The sequence below is a fragment of the Pleuronectes platessa genome, chromosome 12 (assembly GCF_947347685.1).
Source record: "Pleuronectes platessa chromosome 12, fPlePla1.1, whole genome shotgun sequence".
In the NCBI taxonomy this organism is placed as follows: Eukaryota; Metazoa; Chordata; class Actinopteri; order Pleuronectiformes; family Pleuronectidae; genus Pleuronectes; species Pleuronectes platessa.
Window position 1 is genome coordinate 13,633,735 of NC_070637.1, and position 17,644 is coordinate 13,651,378.

General features: G+C 41.1%; 1 protein-coding gene across 1 annotated transcript in view; it reads left to right on the plus strand.

The window, feature by feature from the left end:
* Positions 1 to 17,644, plus strand: part of eys (eyes shut homolog) — a 159,696-nt gene that overhangs the window by 47,840 nt on the left and 94,212 nt on the right. Inside the window, exons 20-23 of the mRNA XM_053436051.1 lie at positions 522 to 719; positions 2,455 to 2,576; positions 6,484 to 6,605; positions 7,972 to 8,231. Of these exons, the coding sequence (XP_053292026.1) occupies positions 522 to 719; positions 2,455 to 2,576; positions 6,484 to 6,605; positions 7,972 to 8,231 (702 nt within the window). The remainder of the gene's footprint in view (positions 1 to 521; positions 720 to 2,454; positions 2,577 to 6,483; positions 6,606 to 7,971; positions 8,232 to 17,644) is intronic.

A 17,644-nucleotide genomic window follows, 5' to 3' on the forward strand; every position in this document is an offset into this window, starting at 1 on the left:
CTGTGACTATGTTGGACAGAAATGATAAGAGGTAGGACACATGTTTGGGGCGACTTTGTGTTCGGTCATTTAACATGCTTTGCTTCTCTTGATCTGTGTCCTTCACTTGCTTTGTTGAGACAGTTTCTACGTATGTATGCTCTGTCTTTGTTCCCCTGTTTGGGCATCATAACTTTCTTCTTTGTGCTTGAGAGGAGTTTGTTTTCTTAACAGATGTCTTCTTTTTGGGTCACCTGAATATACTGCCACCAGTTTGTCTGTACAGTTTGATAGAACAGGAACATAAAAATCTTAACTGTACAAATGGTAATTTTCAATACCACACAGCACAGAGAATGCCTTTTTTAACGCCTTTGGTAATCTGTTCAGCCACTGAAAAGGACAAATTGCACTTTTTACTTCTAACAGGTTAAATTCCACCTCAAAACGGTTCTATTCCTCTGTGGATCTGCTAGAAATTGAAGTGAAGATTGAAGTGAATTTTTTTTTTTTTAAATGTGCGTTTCTTTGCCTCACTCCAGGACATCATTGTGAGTTCTTACCCTGTGAGGCCAGTAATCCCTGCGAGAACGGTGCGGTGTGTGTGGAGGAGTTGGATCAGGACCATTTCCCTTCGGGATTCCGCTGTCACTGTCGCCGGGGCTTCACTGGCCCCCGCTGTGAAATCAATGTGGATGAGTGCAGCTCGAGCCCCTGCTTTCACGGCTTCTGCTATGATGGTATGAAACGGCCGATCTCGCCACCGTGCTTGATGAAAGACACTGGAGATGGAAGCAAAGTTCCATTCTCACGCACGCACACACACACACACACAAACACACACAAACACGCACACACAAACATAAACACACACACACGGTGGATATGTCAGATTTTGATTTGCTCACTTACAGCCTGACAGGCAGTTTTCAATTGGGTCACCACTGCAGCTAATAAGGTTTTTATGAGAGTGGAGTTATTCCATCTGATGTGAGGATCTAGGACATTACCTGCTGGTCCAGGCTTGATTAGTTTCCTAACACGACTGAAGAAAGGGAATCAATTATGCATTATTGTTGTGTTGAAATTTAAATAATGGAAGATAAATGGTAAATCAATATAATCGGGAATATATACAGTACATATACGTCTTTGTAGATATCCAGTAAGATGTTAAAACTTTTTGGGGATATTTAATTAAATTTAAAACTTCATTGATCAAAAAGATACTTTCAAAGTTCTTTATCACCAGTTGGTCACTCATTTTAATATATATATATATATTTATATATTATTAAGCATTAAATATGAAAGCCAAAAACTGGATGCTGCACAAATTCCACTGAGGTGTTATAAGTAAATACTTCAGCAGTAGTCACTGTAGCTGTAGCAGTAACCTTTCAGCGTTTGTTTGCATTCCTGACATCTTTCCAGTGTCGTTTCGAAAGGCTCATGCCGGAACCCAAACAGAGATGGCAGTGGATCACTGTCTGGAAGCATCCTATCATTCGCCCTGCTACAGATGAGCTCGGCCAGCTGTCCCGACTAATCTCGAGTGCGGCCAGTTCGCCTTAGGTTAGCGAGGCAGGCCCCGAGGACCTATTGGCCGGTGCTCGGCAGCAGCCAGCCAGCCACCGGGGAGAGCACTGCATAGCCACAGTGGCTGAGATGAGTAATGCTGCTGCCACACAGGACCTAAAGCATTTAATGAGAGTAATAGCAGCTACACGCACCAAGACAGAGTGACAGCATAGATTACGTGGTAAATCTTTGGGATAATGAAGAATCCTGGGACTCTGACTGGGGAAGTAATAAATTCACTCCTGTAAGAAGTGCAATTACCTCTGTCACTGGCTGCCTGTACACCAGTGTTGTGTTAGAGCAACAGAATGATGCATCCCTCTTTAACGTCATTCATAATTAAACAGAGGAAGGAATGCATGATTAGATGTGGGAGATTCAAACTTCTGATGGAAGAAGAAATTGGCACATTTGTAACATCTGAATAAAGAATGGCCTTAAGTGGACTCTCTCCTCTGTTGTGCTCCTTTTTGATTTTTTTCTCCCCCGGCTCCCTGGCCCTGTGTGTTGAGAGCTGGGGGAAACAAATGACGAGGCTTTTGAGGCTTTCATTGAGAAAGAGTGGCACAGACGCCGGACGGGAAAGCGGGGGGGCTCTGTGGCCGTCTGGCAGACAGGTTCATTTAAAGATGGTTAGTGTGTCCAGCTCTGTCAGAGTGATGGCAGGGAGGCGGTGCCCGTCACATAGATTTAGCGAGAGCAGGTTTGACTGATACAGCAGAAGACATTTAATTTAACAGCGTTATCCATTAAAAAAAGTGAATCACAGTGGGTGATTATCCTTTATGCTCGTAATCAGCATTTACCTGCGTTGAGATGTGGGGCCCACTGAGACTTGAGTCGAATGGATTTATGATGCAAGGTGCTGTAACTGTCCCACTGATCTTCTTTCAGTCGTGGACGGCTTTTACTGCCTCTGCAGTCCTGGCTACGCCGGGCGGAGGTGTGAGCAAGACATCGACGACTGCGTGAACAGTTTGTGCAGCACCACGTCTGTTTGCAAGGACCTCCATCTGGTGAGTAGACACAGTTTTGGTTTGGCAGCATATAACCAGTGATATAATGGCCTTTTGAAAGGCTTTAAAAATAACCCAGTTAGTAACTCATTGAAGAGTTTTTCATAAAATATTGACGGGCCTGTATCACACCAGGTACCGCTGCCCATTACTTTTGATGACTGTCATGCAGTTAATGTTTAGAGCGTTCCTGCTGCAGTAAAATACAAACAACTGCACAATAACACGGATACTGGTGCGTCATTAAAACAAATAAAATATGCCGATATCACTCTGGGGTGTACTGAGGGGAAACAACAAGCAGGTGTGTGTACAGGTGTGTATCTGGCTCATTTTAATGGTCTTATCTGGAGATTGGGCATAAGGAGACCCTGCTATGTTTAAAGTTTCAGGTGTTTGGGTGCAATAAGGTAGAGACAGAGACTGTCCAACCAATGCACTTCATTATCCCCTAATAGACAAATTATTGCAATTATGACAATAACACCAATTATGCCCTTTTGGCTTGAAATTTAATGTTCAAAACAATTACCTAAAGTGAACTTGGAGAGAAAAACAATGGAGTTAACAATGTGCATATTAAATGTAAAATGAAAAAATCTTAAATTTAACCCAACTTTTAAAAAGAGTCTGCATGTTAGTAATTACTCATCTTAAAAAGGTTTTAGTCTGTCAGATTAACATGCAGATATAGATGGTTACATATAACAAGCATCATATATAGCATCATATTTGATCCTTGATGATAGACATTTCTGATACCAACACCAGCATCAGAAATGTCTCCTACCACTAAAAATGCAGGGTCAGGAATCGGCGAGTACCCAAATCCATGTACCGATCCAATACCGCGTCCATAAAGTATATTGGTTTCACCCAGATAAAACTGCAGTTTTCTTTTCCTATGAATCACAGTTTCTACTCCACTTTAAAACACCCACAAGTAAAACGGAGTCGTGTACCATATGAAAGACTTCAGCTACGAGGGTAGTTATGCATTGCTACATTTCCTCTCTCCTTTTTAGTTATGATTGTTAAATAAGATAATGAAAGAGTTTCTTTTATTATGAAATAATATAATAATACATTTTATTTATACAGCACCTTTCATACATAAAATACAGCTCAAATTGCTTTACACTAAAATCAAAGACATGAAATAAGAACACGTTGGCAATAAAACAAAGACTCAGGATTTAACAAAAAAACATAAAACTAGCAAAAGCTTTAAAAAATAAATAGAAAAATAATAGAATAAAGACAGTGCTGTTAAAAAAAGAAGATACAGAAAAATATTATTCTGTGTTATTCATTCCGTATAGGTATTTTTCAAAGGGTTTGACCTGAGGCAAGCATGATCATACAGGGTTAGAAGCGTACAACTGTGAAAACACATGATTCGCAAGATTCTTTTCTAAATACACAGGTATTCACACAGTACTTATCGGTACTTGACAGATCCAGGTATCAGAATCGGTCTGGGTAACATTTCTACATTATGTTAGATTTGTGTGTAGGCATTAAGTGACATTACATTCTGTCAGCCCCTCTGCTGAATGTTTTCCATTTCTGGTGCCGTTCCCAGCGATGTGAAGCTTGTGTAGGCACACACAGGGAATTTAGGACGCCTCTGACGAACGGTGCAGAAATCGGCCACTCGTAGAACACGGTTTGTCTTCTTTAAAAAAACAATGCAGCACATTTACAGCACATTTTATCAGCCACAGTTTCCGTCGTCCTCGCCAATGCAGCTCAGTTTGAATTGGATTTCATTGGTTGGATATTTACAATAAACAACAGCGTTGTGCGTTTGCCTTAGAGCTGCAAGGTCAGTTGATTCTGTTGAGTTGATTTTCTGAATGACTTCTTCAGAGTATAGGTTTTCTGTTTATACCGACACGCACACTTGGGCTTAAAAGAGCATTTTTTAGGGTTTTGTTTTTTCAAGGCGCAGCTCAACTTCTGTAGTTATTCAAGTGTTTTTTAAGCCAATAACATTGATCTGTTGCAGCCGCAAAAAGGCCCAGGGAGCTGCATGCGGCTCACAAACTGTGCAATGAGTACCAAGGGCCCTTTTTTCCAACAGCTGCTTTTTGGCTAACAGATTGCAGCAGTGAAACAGATGTGTCATAGATAAAGTCTTTGGGTTTCAAATAACTTCTAGTTTGTAGTTCACACTCTAATGTTCGGGTATAAAATAAGTGGGTGCTCTGAGATGAGGATGAGATCTATTTATTAAAAAACCTTTGTGAGACCTGTAGGGGCCAAAGGATGAGAAGCTAGAGAGATACATTTTATTCTCTCACATGTGTAACAGAACCTCTCTTCATTCATTTCATCCTTTCAAATGGAAAGACTGTTTATTTCTTTGGGTAAAATGTCAGACTTGCCATCTACAGACCAATCAATGACAAGCATGCAGACACAGCCCACGTAGCTGAGTCTTTAGTTTGTATCGTGAAACCATGAAATGGACTTTCAGTCCTGAAAACTTCCTAACATACTTTTTGGTGATTATCAGGACACATTGATTTCAAGAAAATGTCCCAGAGCAATTTCAGAAAATCTTTAGAAGAAAATGCTCCTTTTTGCTCTATATAATATGAAATAAAGTCCTGTTCAGAACACTTCAGTGTCATTTTGTCTAGGATAAACAAACGGCTCTAATACCAAAGACAAAAGGATGCTGCATAAGAAAAGAATGAGGTGTGATCGGAGGCCACTTACATTCAACCAATGTTTCTGTACTTGCACTTTTCTCACCATCAACCTCAGCTTTTAGTTTTATTCAAATTGGGCCAGTCTTTGGAAACCCATTCACACTACAGTCCTGTTTACAGTGCATCTATTCCTCTCTCTGAACACTGTGTCCCACCAAGCTTTACCTTATTCTGGAGGATCGTGGTCCCTGAAGGTGACTTAGCAGCAACAAAATTAGATTATGTTCTATTGCCAGGGGTAAGGAATCTGGAGTCTCATGGAGGTATCTAATTTATCAAGAGATGACGGCGTTTACCCCCCCACCGCCACCATAGGGCCCCACTGTGTACAAATTATATCAGACAAAGTTTAACGGCTCCCTGCCAGTGTAGGAAGTACAGATTAGCATGCGTTTAACCAGCCGCAACCCAGGACCTTTTAGAAGGAATGCTGGCATTGAGGAATCCTGAAAAGCCCTTGACCATGCAACTGTCTTCATCCTGTATGCAAAGAGGAATCTGACTTAAACTGGTACTTTGGAAAGTAATAGACAACAGACCATTTATCTCTCGTGTCAAGAGTAATTGGCATAACGCAGACTGCAGTGATGAAATAAAGGACGTGATCTGCACAGTGTTTTGAAAGAGGAGCAAAGGCAGGAGCTGTATATAAATACACATAAAACTTTCATAATGTATAGTAGAACTAACGCATTCACTGGCTGTTTCCTGACATATGCTTATTTACTTGTGAAATAAATATGCAGTGTTAATATTGCAGGACTGATTAGAAAGGCTTGTACCATGTTATACATGCTATCCAGAGTGGAGGTGGTAGGAGGAATACATCTGCATAGTAGTATTGTGGAAATTGAAGACAAACACGACTCCACAGTTTAAACAGATTTTCCACTGGAAAGATCTTTTTGTGTGTGGGTGGTTTTATTCTGCAGATTTTCAGAGAATTTATGATAAATGTTTTCAAGAATATCAAGTGTTGCTCCATTTATTCTCTCAAAGGCAAAAGGTATAAATAAGTAAACAGGTAAGAGGCAGAATGCTCCATAACAACTCAATTAGCAGCTTCCATAAGCGCAGTGTATAGACAGTGTGTTTTATTTCTACTAAAAATACTAGACTTCACCTAACATGACTGTCCCTCTCTTTCAGTGTCAATCTCTGCTTCCCTTCTTCTGTTCATATTGCAGAGCTATGAGTGCATGTGCCATTCCGGCTGGGAGGGGCCGCACTGCCAACAGGAAATAGATGAATGTTTGTCACGGCCCTGCAAAAACAACGCCACCTGCACGGATCTCCTCAACGGCTACAGGTAGGTGCGCGAGCCGGGCTCTAGGGCACCGTCCTTGCAAGGTGCACTTGATAAATGCAGGTAAAAAAAAGAAGCTGTTTCGAGGAGAAGGCAATATGTCCTTCTACTGGCAGTGGAGATAATGAATTGCAGATGGCAGGTAAAACAAATGAGTCAATCAATTGCTCACAGCATGAAAAGGTTTCAGGGGATCCGTGACTCATTGGAGGGAAAAGCTGGTGTATCTGCTTCAGCTAATGCCCACTCCCCCCCCCCCAGCCGCCCGCCCACCTACCCACCCGCTGGGGGGGGACTTAAACCTGCTTCAGGTGGAAAAGTCCGGGCGGGGGGTGGATGGAGAGGAATGTGAGGTGGCGTGGTTGATAGTGCTCAGGCACTCACTGCCACCAAGTGGAATAGTCAATCTGCTTGAAGAGGAGATACTTAAGACTCACACACTCTCTCTCTCTCTCTCTCTCACTATGTTCATACAGCAGGCCCGCATCAGACCCCCGCCCCACCTGCTATGTGACCCAGATCTGATTGTTTAATGCCAGTGTGAACAGCACAAACCACACGGAATCGGATCTTTTCAAATTAGATTTGGGCCACTTCCATATGTCGTCCGAAATCAGATACAGATCTGATTTTTTTTCTTTAAAACACGACTTCAGTCTGAACAGCTGTGTGAAGCATATCGGAATTCAATGTGTCTTTTACGTTATTCCAGGTCGACATTCTTCCCCTGGTTCATTTCCATACACAACGTGCTGTGTGTGACGTCACATCAGGGCCATAACCAGTTCAGGTTTAAGTCTGGTACTTGCCACATTTGACAGGATAATGTGAACAGCTACACAAAAAAATATCTGATCTAGAATTAAATCTGAATTGAGCACTGAGGCTCGCAGGGTGAACTCAGTGTCTGTTCCTCTTCCTCTCTGTGTCTTTGTCTAGCTTGCATACATTTCCATTTAATCCCCACTCAATGCTCTAACCTAGCGTGTCCTACATTCAGCTGTCCAGAATTAGAAGCCGCTCTGACCACTGGTACAAATAACCTGTACATTCCCCCCCGCTCCCTCTCACACAAAGATCCTGGAGCTGCGTGTCGATTCCTGTATCCTATCGCAGTGTCCTTGCACTCGGACAAATGTGACGTGTGGATGGTCTGAATTCTGGTAGATTCTGGTAGAATATCTGAAGCACCCCCTCCAGCGCTGCTGTTTTATCTATTTTTAGTGTCACGGTCTCAGAGAGAATGTGACACCCCCTAACCCTGAGAAAACCACTGAATACGTTTGTTTATTTATTTAGGGATTCATTTCAAATTGTGCCCAAAAAGGACCTCTGCAGTGCCGTATCTCCTCTCTGCTGTGTATCCAAGGTGTTTGTGCTCACTGGGCTGGACAGGTGTGGACTGTGCGGAGGATGTGAATGAGTGTGATTCCGGGCCCTGTCTAAATGGAGCTCAGTGTCAGGAGTCAGACTTACCTGGGGAGTTCTCCTGCACCTGTCTCCCCTTCTTCAGTGGCCCCTTGTGCAACGAGCCTTATGACCCCTGCGACCCCCTCCACAGTCCGTGCCGGCACGACTCCACCTGCCTGACACGCTCCAATGGAACAGCCTCCTGCAGATGCCCAGCTGGTGAGTGAACACACCGCCACAGCTTCGTGCTCCCGCTGCTTATATAGTGCTTTCTGTTTTAGCCCACTTTCAGGTGTATAACTGCACCGTTTTCCTCAATAGCTCGCTGTATATAGATGGCACTTTGAAAAAATTACAGAGAGAACACACAATTGAAAAATTACAAGTTAAACATATACATCGTAGATCAGGGTTTTTTCGCAACATGAGAAATTTCCCTGTCACAGTTAAGTGTGCATCATTTGTATCTCTTCTCTGAAACGTATGAGGTTCTCCAAAAAGTAACTTTATCAACCGAAAACGATGAATGGTGTTTTCTTGTGCATTAATCAAGTGTTGAACTGTCCTTCTGATGCAGAATAAATGTTATACATATCATAGTAACAGGGTTTTTCCTGGACTCAAATTAGACGGGGGTGGTACTTAACCATCAGAGGGTGGGGGCGGATGTGCCTCGCAATTCTCTATGCAGGATAAACCTTGCAGGGATGATTTAAATTGACTGATTCATACAACAAATGAGATCAGGGGTTCAATCATCCTGTCTCTGATCATTGGCTGGTCATGGGTTAAGGAGGGTGGGATGCATTCTTGAAACTGTCCTTTGAAAATGTGCTGCTATTGTGCAGATTACTGTACAATGTGCAGTCACTGTGTACTATATTTGTAACGCTTTTATTTTTTATATAGAAACAGTGCCTTTGCAAAATCTACCCTTCTAATAATTTAAAGGCTCAGTATGTAACATTTAGGTGAAAGGGATCTATGGGTAGAATTAAAATATAAAAGAATCCTATTGCTGTTTTCCCTGGTGTGTTTCATCTTAATTGTGATTGTTGTTTTTTCACCCCGGATTGGGATCTTTATATTTGCATTGTAAGCGGGTCCTCTCTATGGAGGACACCATGTTTTGTTTGTCCAAAACCTTTTTGGTGTTTGGATTTTTTCTGTTCAAATATTGTTCATTGCATATTGCATGTTGGTAAATATATTAGCAATCATCCCTCTCCACCTTTTCTTTCAACACTAAGCACACAGGTTACACCAACAACAGTTAATCATTTTTATATTTTGAGCGTTTGAATTTTGAGGCCATACCTTCCAACGGATTTCCTTACACACAGAACCTGATTTCAATGAACCTCTGTATTGTGTTTGAGTTCATTCCTGCTGTCTTGGGATGAACCATGTGAAAAATTAGCTATTGAAAGATTATAATATGATGCTTCATTGAGGTGAACTCAGAGTTAAGTCTCTGACAATGGATCAACAAGTTTTAACAGTGGAAGCGATTAGGAACCAATCAATGAAAATAACAAGACATTGTCCTGCAAATTGGATTTCTTCTGTGTCTGTTCATATGCTCAGCTTGTGCATGAATATCCATATTTTACCAAATTTACCAAATTGTTTAATATAGCTTGGATTGTGGGTTTCTCTGGACTGACTAAATACGTCTGTCTCTTGTGACCAAAACTTCAGTTGGAATCCATACTAGCATATGAACTCTACATTTGAAAGCAATAGTGGGTGGTAAAATATTAAATCTAATTCCTGCAAATTTTAAATCCTTAAATGTTTCCCTCCTTTAGATATTTAGCACACATGCTCATAAATAACTCATGCACATCTGAAATTCATGTATCTGTTTCATGTTACGTTCACAAGCTCTGTCAGCTCATGAATAAAGCAACATGCTCATAACGGAGCAGGGAAATTGACCACTTACTTAGTTAAAATGACCTGTTGGGAAGTTTATCAGTGAGCTCAAGAGCAAATATGAGGGATAGAGTGTTTTAACATTCTTATTAGTGTTCAGGTCAAGATGCTATAGGGTTGTGCTGTATCTAATGGCTCTATCAGCACAGAGATGAAAAGATGTTGCCAGATATAAATAGAGCGGCTGAGTTAGTTTCAGAAGGCTTCCTTGGAGAGGAATAGGAAATTAGGTGCTGGCTGCATACATTACACCGAGAGCTTTGCGTGGGCTGGGTCGTTTTTACTTCACACAATGATTTTGACTCACTACTCTCTATTGTTATTCACCATAAATCCATCCTACATAGCTCGTACTCAACAAACACAGAGCTGTTATACAACCGATGGCTTCGTCCCAAGTTACAATTTTACAGACTTGTTATTTACCATTCACTGTAGGTTATTTGTCAAGGAAATTGTGTAGGCCTTACATTATTCCCAGACCTAATTAAATTAGAATTTGTCTGCCTGGGTCTGCCAGATTTACCGCCGTAAGCAAATCTCATCCCACACACTCAAGATGGACACAGCACAGTGAACGCTACCAAGGTTGATTTGTTAGAAAGTCAACACCAAATACCCTTTTTCCATGTGACTTTCAGTTGTTTGTATTCTCTGGTTTGCAAGTTGTGTGGAAAACATGCAGGGTAGTTAAATGAAACAAATTACATAGAGGGATCTTGAGTATTTATTTGACCTAAATCGTGTCTCAGGGAAAGACCTGGATTGTATGATTGCTGCAAAAAAAAAAAATTTACTCAAAACAAGCTTGTGAGCCCAGTTTAACTACATGAGAATCCAGTATCTAAAATCCCAAATGCGGCATGATACACATTTCCACTGCAGCTAACTCAGAAACCGGGCCAGAATGTGCTCTTACAGATGCACTGAGTTGGACATTGTTACAGCTGCACCATTGTAAAAACATGCCTCAGGGTCGATGGTGTAATTGAGGTGCAGTAGGAGCATGATGTTGGCACTCTTTCCTGTTTTTTTAGACATGGTGTTGGATCATTTACACAATATAGATGTATGTTGAGTTAGCCATAGATTGTCAGTCATCCAGGATAAAGTTCTTCAAGCAGACTTGAATCTAGGGCGACACAGGGTAGCAGTGGCTGTTGAATCCCCCTTCTGTGTTTCTCTGATACTGCACACACTACAAATATGAGCTTGCTTCTATTATCCTTTTCCTCACCCTCATTGTGTGTTTGCTCTCGACGGATCTTGTGGCTGTTTTTAAAAAGGTTTCTTTAAAGGCAGCCACAAGCTTTAAGTGCATCTTTCAGTTGTGTTTGCAACATTTCTTGGGGCATGGACACTTGTTGACAAACCATGCAGGGCCCTTATATCTCCCAGCTTATGTTAAAATTGTTGGTGGAATCCGAGTGAAGGTGTTGGAACCTGTACACTCAAAAATAGAGGCTCCTGTCTTTGTCAGTGTGTAAAGATTAGTCCACGGAAGGCAAGCAATCGATCCTGACGTCCAGTTAATGTATTCCATGGAGGCCTCATCCCCATCTGTGAACCAGTGGCTCTGTGCTGTTCCTCTTTGGAGTTCAGGGCGCTGCTTTGTACTTGTTTGATGTAGAGGTTGACCACAGAGTTACTGGTGAGCTCATGGCTCAAGCAGGCTTATGTCTGTACATGCTTGACATGGACTCACCAGGATACAAGTGAGGTCATGGTTAAGGGTTTTCTTCCTATGTAGCTGTTGTCAACACTCTATGGGCATTTTCCTTGTAAACACTCATTGGTGGCATTGAGCAGTAGTATTCCATTGTGTTTGGAACCACTGTACATCTACCTGTATTTACCGGTAGCAAGCTGAAGACTTTCGGCTCAGTGACATTGCCACCATCCTTCCTTGGATGGTGATTGATGAAGAAAAACAATTCTGCACAAATGTTTGATAGAAGATGGATGAATGTCTGATTGTTGTCCACAGTGGGGAATAAACTAATAACCTAATAGCTTCTGTTGTTCTTACTTGAATATGAGTTTATTACAACAAAGATCTGTGGACGGAGAAGATTCTTCCTCTTAACGCACATGCAAACAGTCAAACCAAACAGCTTGAAATACAAAAGAAGCAGTATGCAACAAACTGAGTGAACAGATGATCAGGATTGTTATTATCTTCTTGAGAATGGATACTGTCTCAAGGCACAACTTATCACAAGGTATCAAGATGCCAAAGACAGAATGGCAACTTGGCACAAAACTTGAAAGGTCTTCTTCTTCTAGCTTCCAGAGGCCTCGCCATCCAGAGCTCTCAACCTTGGTCAATACGAACAATGTGAAAAATGTATTTGTCACACATTCCCTGACATTAAAGGGTTGCTTTTGTTTTGGAAAAGGCAGACGATACCTTTTACTTGAGCTCTTCTGCCCTCCGTTTCCATCAAGTACATTTTCATCATGGCTGATTCTGTTGCTCAGAAGTCAACAGTTGGTAAAAAAAAAGTGAAAGCAGAGTTTAATCGTTTGTCAAGGACATCTCTCTCTGGCCAGGTAGATTCTTTACCTATCTGGGAATGATCTCTTCTTTGCCTCCAAATAGGTTCTTCTGTGTTCTTGGTTTTGCTGGGTTTGGAGTCTCTCTGTCTGACTGTCCTTGCTCTTCGTGCGCTGAGATAGTTGTGCAGTCTAAATGAAATCGGTGACCTTCCTCACAACTGCACTAGGAAGATGAATGTCTCTTTAGTAAACAGTCAACATTTTCATTCAAATCTTCAGCAACCTCCCTCTCTCTTTCAGTAGCTGGTTCTGTACCTTTTTTAAGATCAGTTCAGCTATAGCTGTCTTATGTAGTCTGCACTTTTCCTAGTTGTCGTCTAATACTCATGTACCATTCTGATGCTGCCAACTCTAAAATGCAGTGTAAGATGTCTGTTACAAATTCTCACTCATCAAGATTAAGGTTATCCAAAGTGGAAGGTCATTAGTACTGCCAAGCACTCACTGCAGGGGCTTATACAAACTGATATTAAAATGTTTATATTAGAGCTTGATAATCATCTGGGTCGACATTTAAATGGAAAATGTCCCATCCAATGTTTCTTATACACAAATGTAGGTGATATCTATCAAAATGATATAATGTATTGTATGTGAATGTAAAAATGTTAGCAAAGGCTGATATAGTCATGTACATTTTTTTTTTAGATACACACCAACCAAGAAACAAATTGACACGGATAAAAGCATCATCTAAAATGGTAATATGCTTATTGAAATAAACATAGTACAATACAGTCGTAGTTGTACCAATGAGGGAAATAACACCTCACTATACTTACTTTTACTATTATTTTTCGATTGCTTTAAATCGTTTTTTCGATATTTTATTATCTAGGTTTCTGGTCATGTGCTGAGATTCTTCAGAGGAAATAGTATATTGTGTGAAAATACCCTGGAGACAATAATGATAACTTAGAAAGTGGATGGCCACTGTCACATTTTTATGGAAGTCTTAAGCCAATATCTATTTTTTTCTTTTATAAAAGATAAGCTCTTCAGCGGTGGGTTTAATGATCAGCTTTCTCTTTCAGTAGAGACTCAATAAATATACAGTCATCGGTTTCCCAAAATAATTTAGTAGACTATAATATAGTGTCACAAAAAGGGTGATTTCATAGTTTCAGTGTTCAGAGGAACTAAAAGGCAGCTATTTGGGGGTTGCCCACTGGGAGTAAGCATGAAAGTGGTTTGTAAAACACTGACACAATGGAAATGAGTTTTGTCTACAAAGGTGTACTATGAGAACCTGGAGGCCAGAATAAAACCAGAACCAGATGAAAGCATCTTCTGAAAAGGAAAATAGAAGGGAAGCGGTTATCTTCGGCTGATGGTAGCCGACTCCTGGAGGAAGTTTCTGTTCTTCCGAGCGATGACTCTCCGCTCTGGCTGTGGCCAGGAGGCCCAGTCATCAGGCTTGACCAGCACAGATGTTCCACTTTCCCCTTAATGAGCAGCCTCAGCAGGGAGTGCCAAGGCTGATAGAAGAGCAACCTGAAAATGGAAGAGTCGGGGCAGAGGTTGGGGCGAAGGTTACCGGCCGACAACCACAACAAATGAAACAAACATGCATTGCATCGCTCAACACACATTATGGCAGAGTAATAGGTCATTCTGAGCTCTGCACTCAATCTATAGGCGGGGGTGTCCTTGCTCACTTTGCTGCAGTTTGCACAGACACCGGTTTGTAAACTGTAACGTGTATTTCAGCTAATACTCAAACCAAAAGTCTAAACACGTAGGTCAATCGAGAATTTTAATGCAATATAACAAAGCTGAAACTTGATTTATCTGTCCTCGTATTTTTTGAAAAGATATAGCATATAATTGTATTTACCACCTATTTTACTCTGTAGGATATAAAATAGCTGCATTTTCTGCTGCTGGTTTTATTTTAAGAGGATTAGTAGCAAGGCAACTAAGTGAAACAAAAAACAACATGGACCTTTAAATTCAGTTATTTTAGTTGAAATTAGAAGGTCAGGGGAAAATGAATCTGATTAGAGTTACTCCTGGGTTCAGGTTATTGCAGTTTTGTGTGAGTGCCACATTCATTCACAGTGTCACATGCAATGTTGAAGGAAAACAAAGTATTTCAAATACTTAACTCTTGAGAAATCTAATGAATTTAGGTATTTGGTACTACATCGTAATCATTTTCCCAGTTTGTGTGGGTTATATGACAAGGGGATAACAATTATGCCTGTAGTCTATTACAAGGGTAATAGACTACGATTCGCTCAGTATGATGACTTGCTTCAGAAGCATTGTGTGGTCCCTTCACATGCAAAAACCAATTGGTCTCCATGGCTCAGAATATCCCCAGAGATGTTGCCGGCCAGATGGAGAACAAACCCCTTTGTTTGCATGGCATGCAGCATGAGCCTTCACCTTCCACAAGATTGAGATTGTGTCCTACCAAACAGTTGGTTAATGAGCTGCTGTGAAGCCGTGCCAACAAGAGAGCCGACACACACCTAATATGATATTGAAAAAGATGTGTTGAGGATGCTCGTTGCCAGAGATGTGTTGGGGGAGAGCCTGACCGCGTAAGTGATTATTCTCTTTTATGGAGGAGGGAGAAATATGAGTTTTCGTAGATGGAGCTCAATTTATAAAACCAGATGCCCTGGCAGATGTATGTGAATACCACTGACCTTTTTCTATCTTTTAGTATAGTGATATATGCCATAATGTGCCGCAGCCTTTGGACCTACACCGATAAATACATACTCCCATTCAAATGAACTATCTATATACATATTTGTTCATGCGAAACCCACTCACTCCCTCGCTTCATAATGGTATATTATTATTCTACCATTTTAGTAACAGTAATTTATTTCAGAGTTGAGTGTCGAACTACGATTAAAAAATAAGTCCTCCTGGCTAAAATACTGTGACAGAAGCATATAGATTAGAATATAGAGGTGACATTTACCAGACTTGTATTAATATGGTATATAACGTAATGTATTCTGATTAATTATTTGGGGGTTAATGTAACTCAGCTAATATACTGTGTCACTAAGTCTCTTTCATCACCATTTCTCCCCATAGTACAATTCCTGTGATCAAAGTAATCTCTCTCTCACAGAATAATGGTCCATGAAAGAGAGGTGATCAGTGTCCACACTGTAAAAACGTTATCTTATATTCTTTGGCATAAATAGCCATTACAATGTGGTAGGCTTTAGGAACGTTAAATTATCACCATTTAAAGAATAATTGAAACTCTGCCAGCAATTCAACTTTGTCTTTTACTGCTAGTTAAGGGAGCTAGCGCTGAGGACGTTGAATTTTAGTATCAATCATTACAAAGCCAGTCAGTTATGTTAACTTCTCTACTTAACAGTTTCTACTTACTAATTGAGCTTTTATTTTATTCATAAAAATGTGTCTTCAAGAATTTTCGGTGTATTATTATTATTATTATTATTTAGAAACATATCTTATAGACAAATACTTCCCATTCTCCTGAAATCACTTTTTTTCTGATTTCAAAACAATACTATATGACTTGACTCTTCCAAATAGTTTACATCCATGTGTGTACAGACCGCAATATGTCATGTTAGACTATGGAGGAATTTAATAGGGTATTTTAGCAATAATAATCATATGGATTTTTGAGATGGTGTTTGACCTCCATCTTTTTTAGATCACAGTGCCACCTCTGACCATTGAGCTCCACATTCTCATCAGTTCATCGCTGAATGCAGGATGTGATGCCAAATGTAATAACATCCCCTCCAGACTTTTCTAATATATCGAGGTTGTAAGTAGCGGGTTAGCGCTGACCTTGACCCTTGACCCTTGACCCTTGACCAACTACATCTACACAGTTCATCATATATTAACCATTGTGCCAAATCTAAAGCAACTCCTATCAGCCGTTGTGGAATGAAATGCAAGCTCTATGAAAAGGGAACATTTCTTCTGGGCAAAGCTGGATATCAGTGTTACTGAGAGTAAATGAATGCCCTCTTCCTTCAAACGCCTGACAGACAAACTGACAGTGTTTCCACTGAAGTCATCCTTGTGCAGCTGGATGTTGGACTTGTTAACTAATGGGCCCAGTCTGTTAGAATCCAAAACATCTCCTCTTTCCCCCATCATTTCTCAAAGCCGGTTCCACACTGCTGACCTACAGCTACCCAGTCAAGTATTTGAGGAATCATTGTGAAGTTCAGAGACGACGCAGCATTTGCAGCAATGCGTCCGTATGCAGGCAGAAGGCTGAATAACTGGTGCAAAAGTAAAGAAAACAAAAAAGACGATGATGGACCACTACCTCTCCCCTCCACATAGAGGGAGCTGCTGTTGAGATGGTGTCTTATTATGAACACATGGTGTTGCACATCTCTGATACCTTCACCTGGAGCATCAACAAACTCATGTTTATATTGAAGAACGCCCAGAAACGCCTCTTCTTCTTGAGGAGGCTGAGCTGTGCGGCTCGTGGCACCTCAGTCATCATTTCCTAACAGGGCTGTGTGGCAGAGTGGATCCTCACTCCTTGCGTGACCATGTCCTACGGTGACTGCTCTGCTGCAGATAGACGGGCACTGCAGCAGACTGTGAGGACTGCACAGTGAATCACTGACAACATCAGTGACATTTACAACAGCAGGGGCAGTAAAAGGGCGTCCTGCGTCATGAGGGACTATAGCCACCCTCGCTAGCGGACTGTGAGCTCCCCTCCCATCAGGCAGGAGGCTGCGCAGCATTGAGGCCAGAAGCACCAGGCTGTGGAACAGCTTCGTCCCAGATGCTGTGAGACTAGAAAATTCTGCATCTCACACTAAACTGCTGCTATTATTCTTACTATCCCCCCCACACATCAGGTCAGTGCTGCCGTGCTTGACACTGATACTTCTGCTTCCTCACTTCACACTGTGCTGCTGTTGATGACGCTGGCACTGATTTTTGTGTCTTTTACATTTTTACATTTCATATTGTCGTACACTGCTCACTTTATACTTCATATAGATATATTTATTCTCCTATTTTTTTTTTAATACTATTTTATGTTGTGATTCTTTTATTATTATTATAACGTGAACTAGGACTGAATTTCATTCCCTTTCAGTACCTCCACCAAGGAGGTTGTTCTCCCCCTTGTCTGTTTGTTA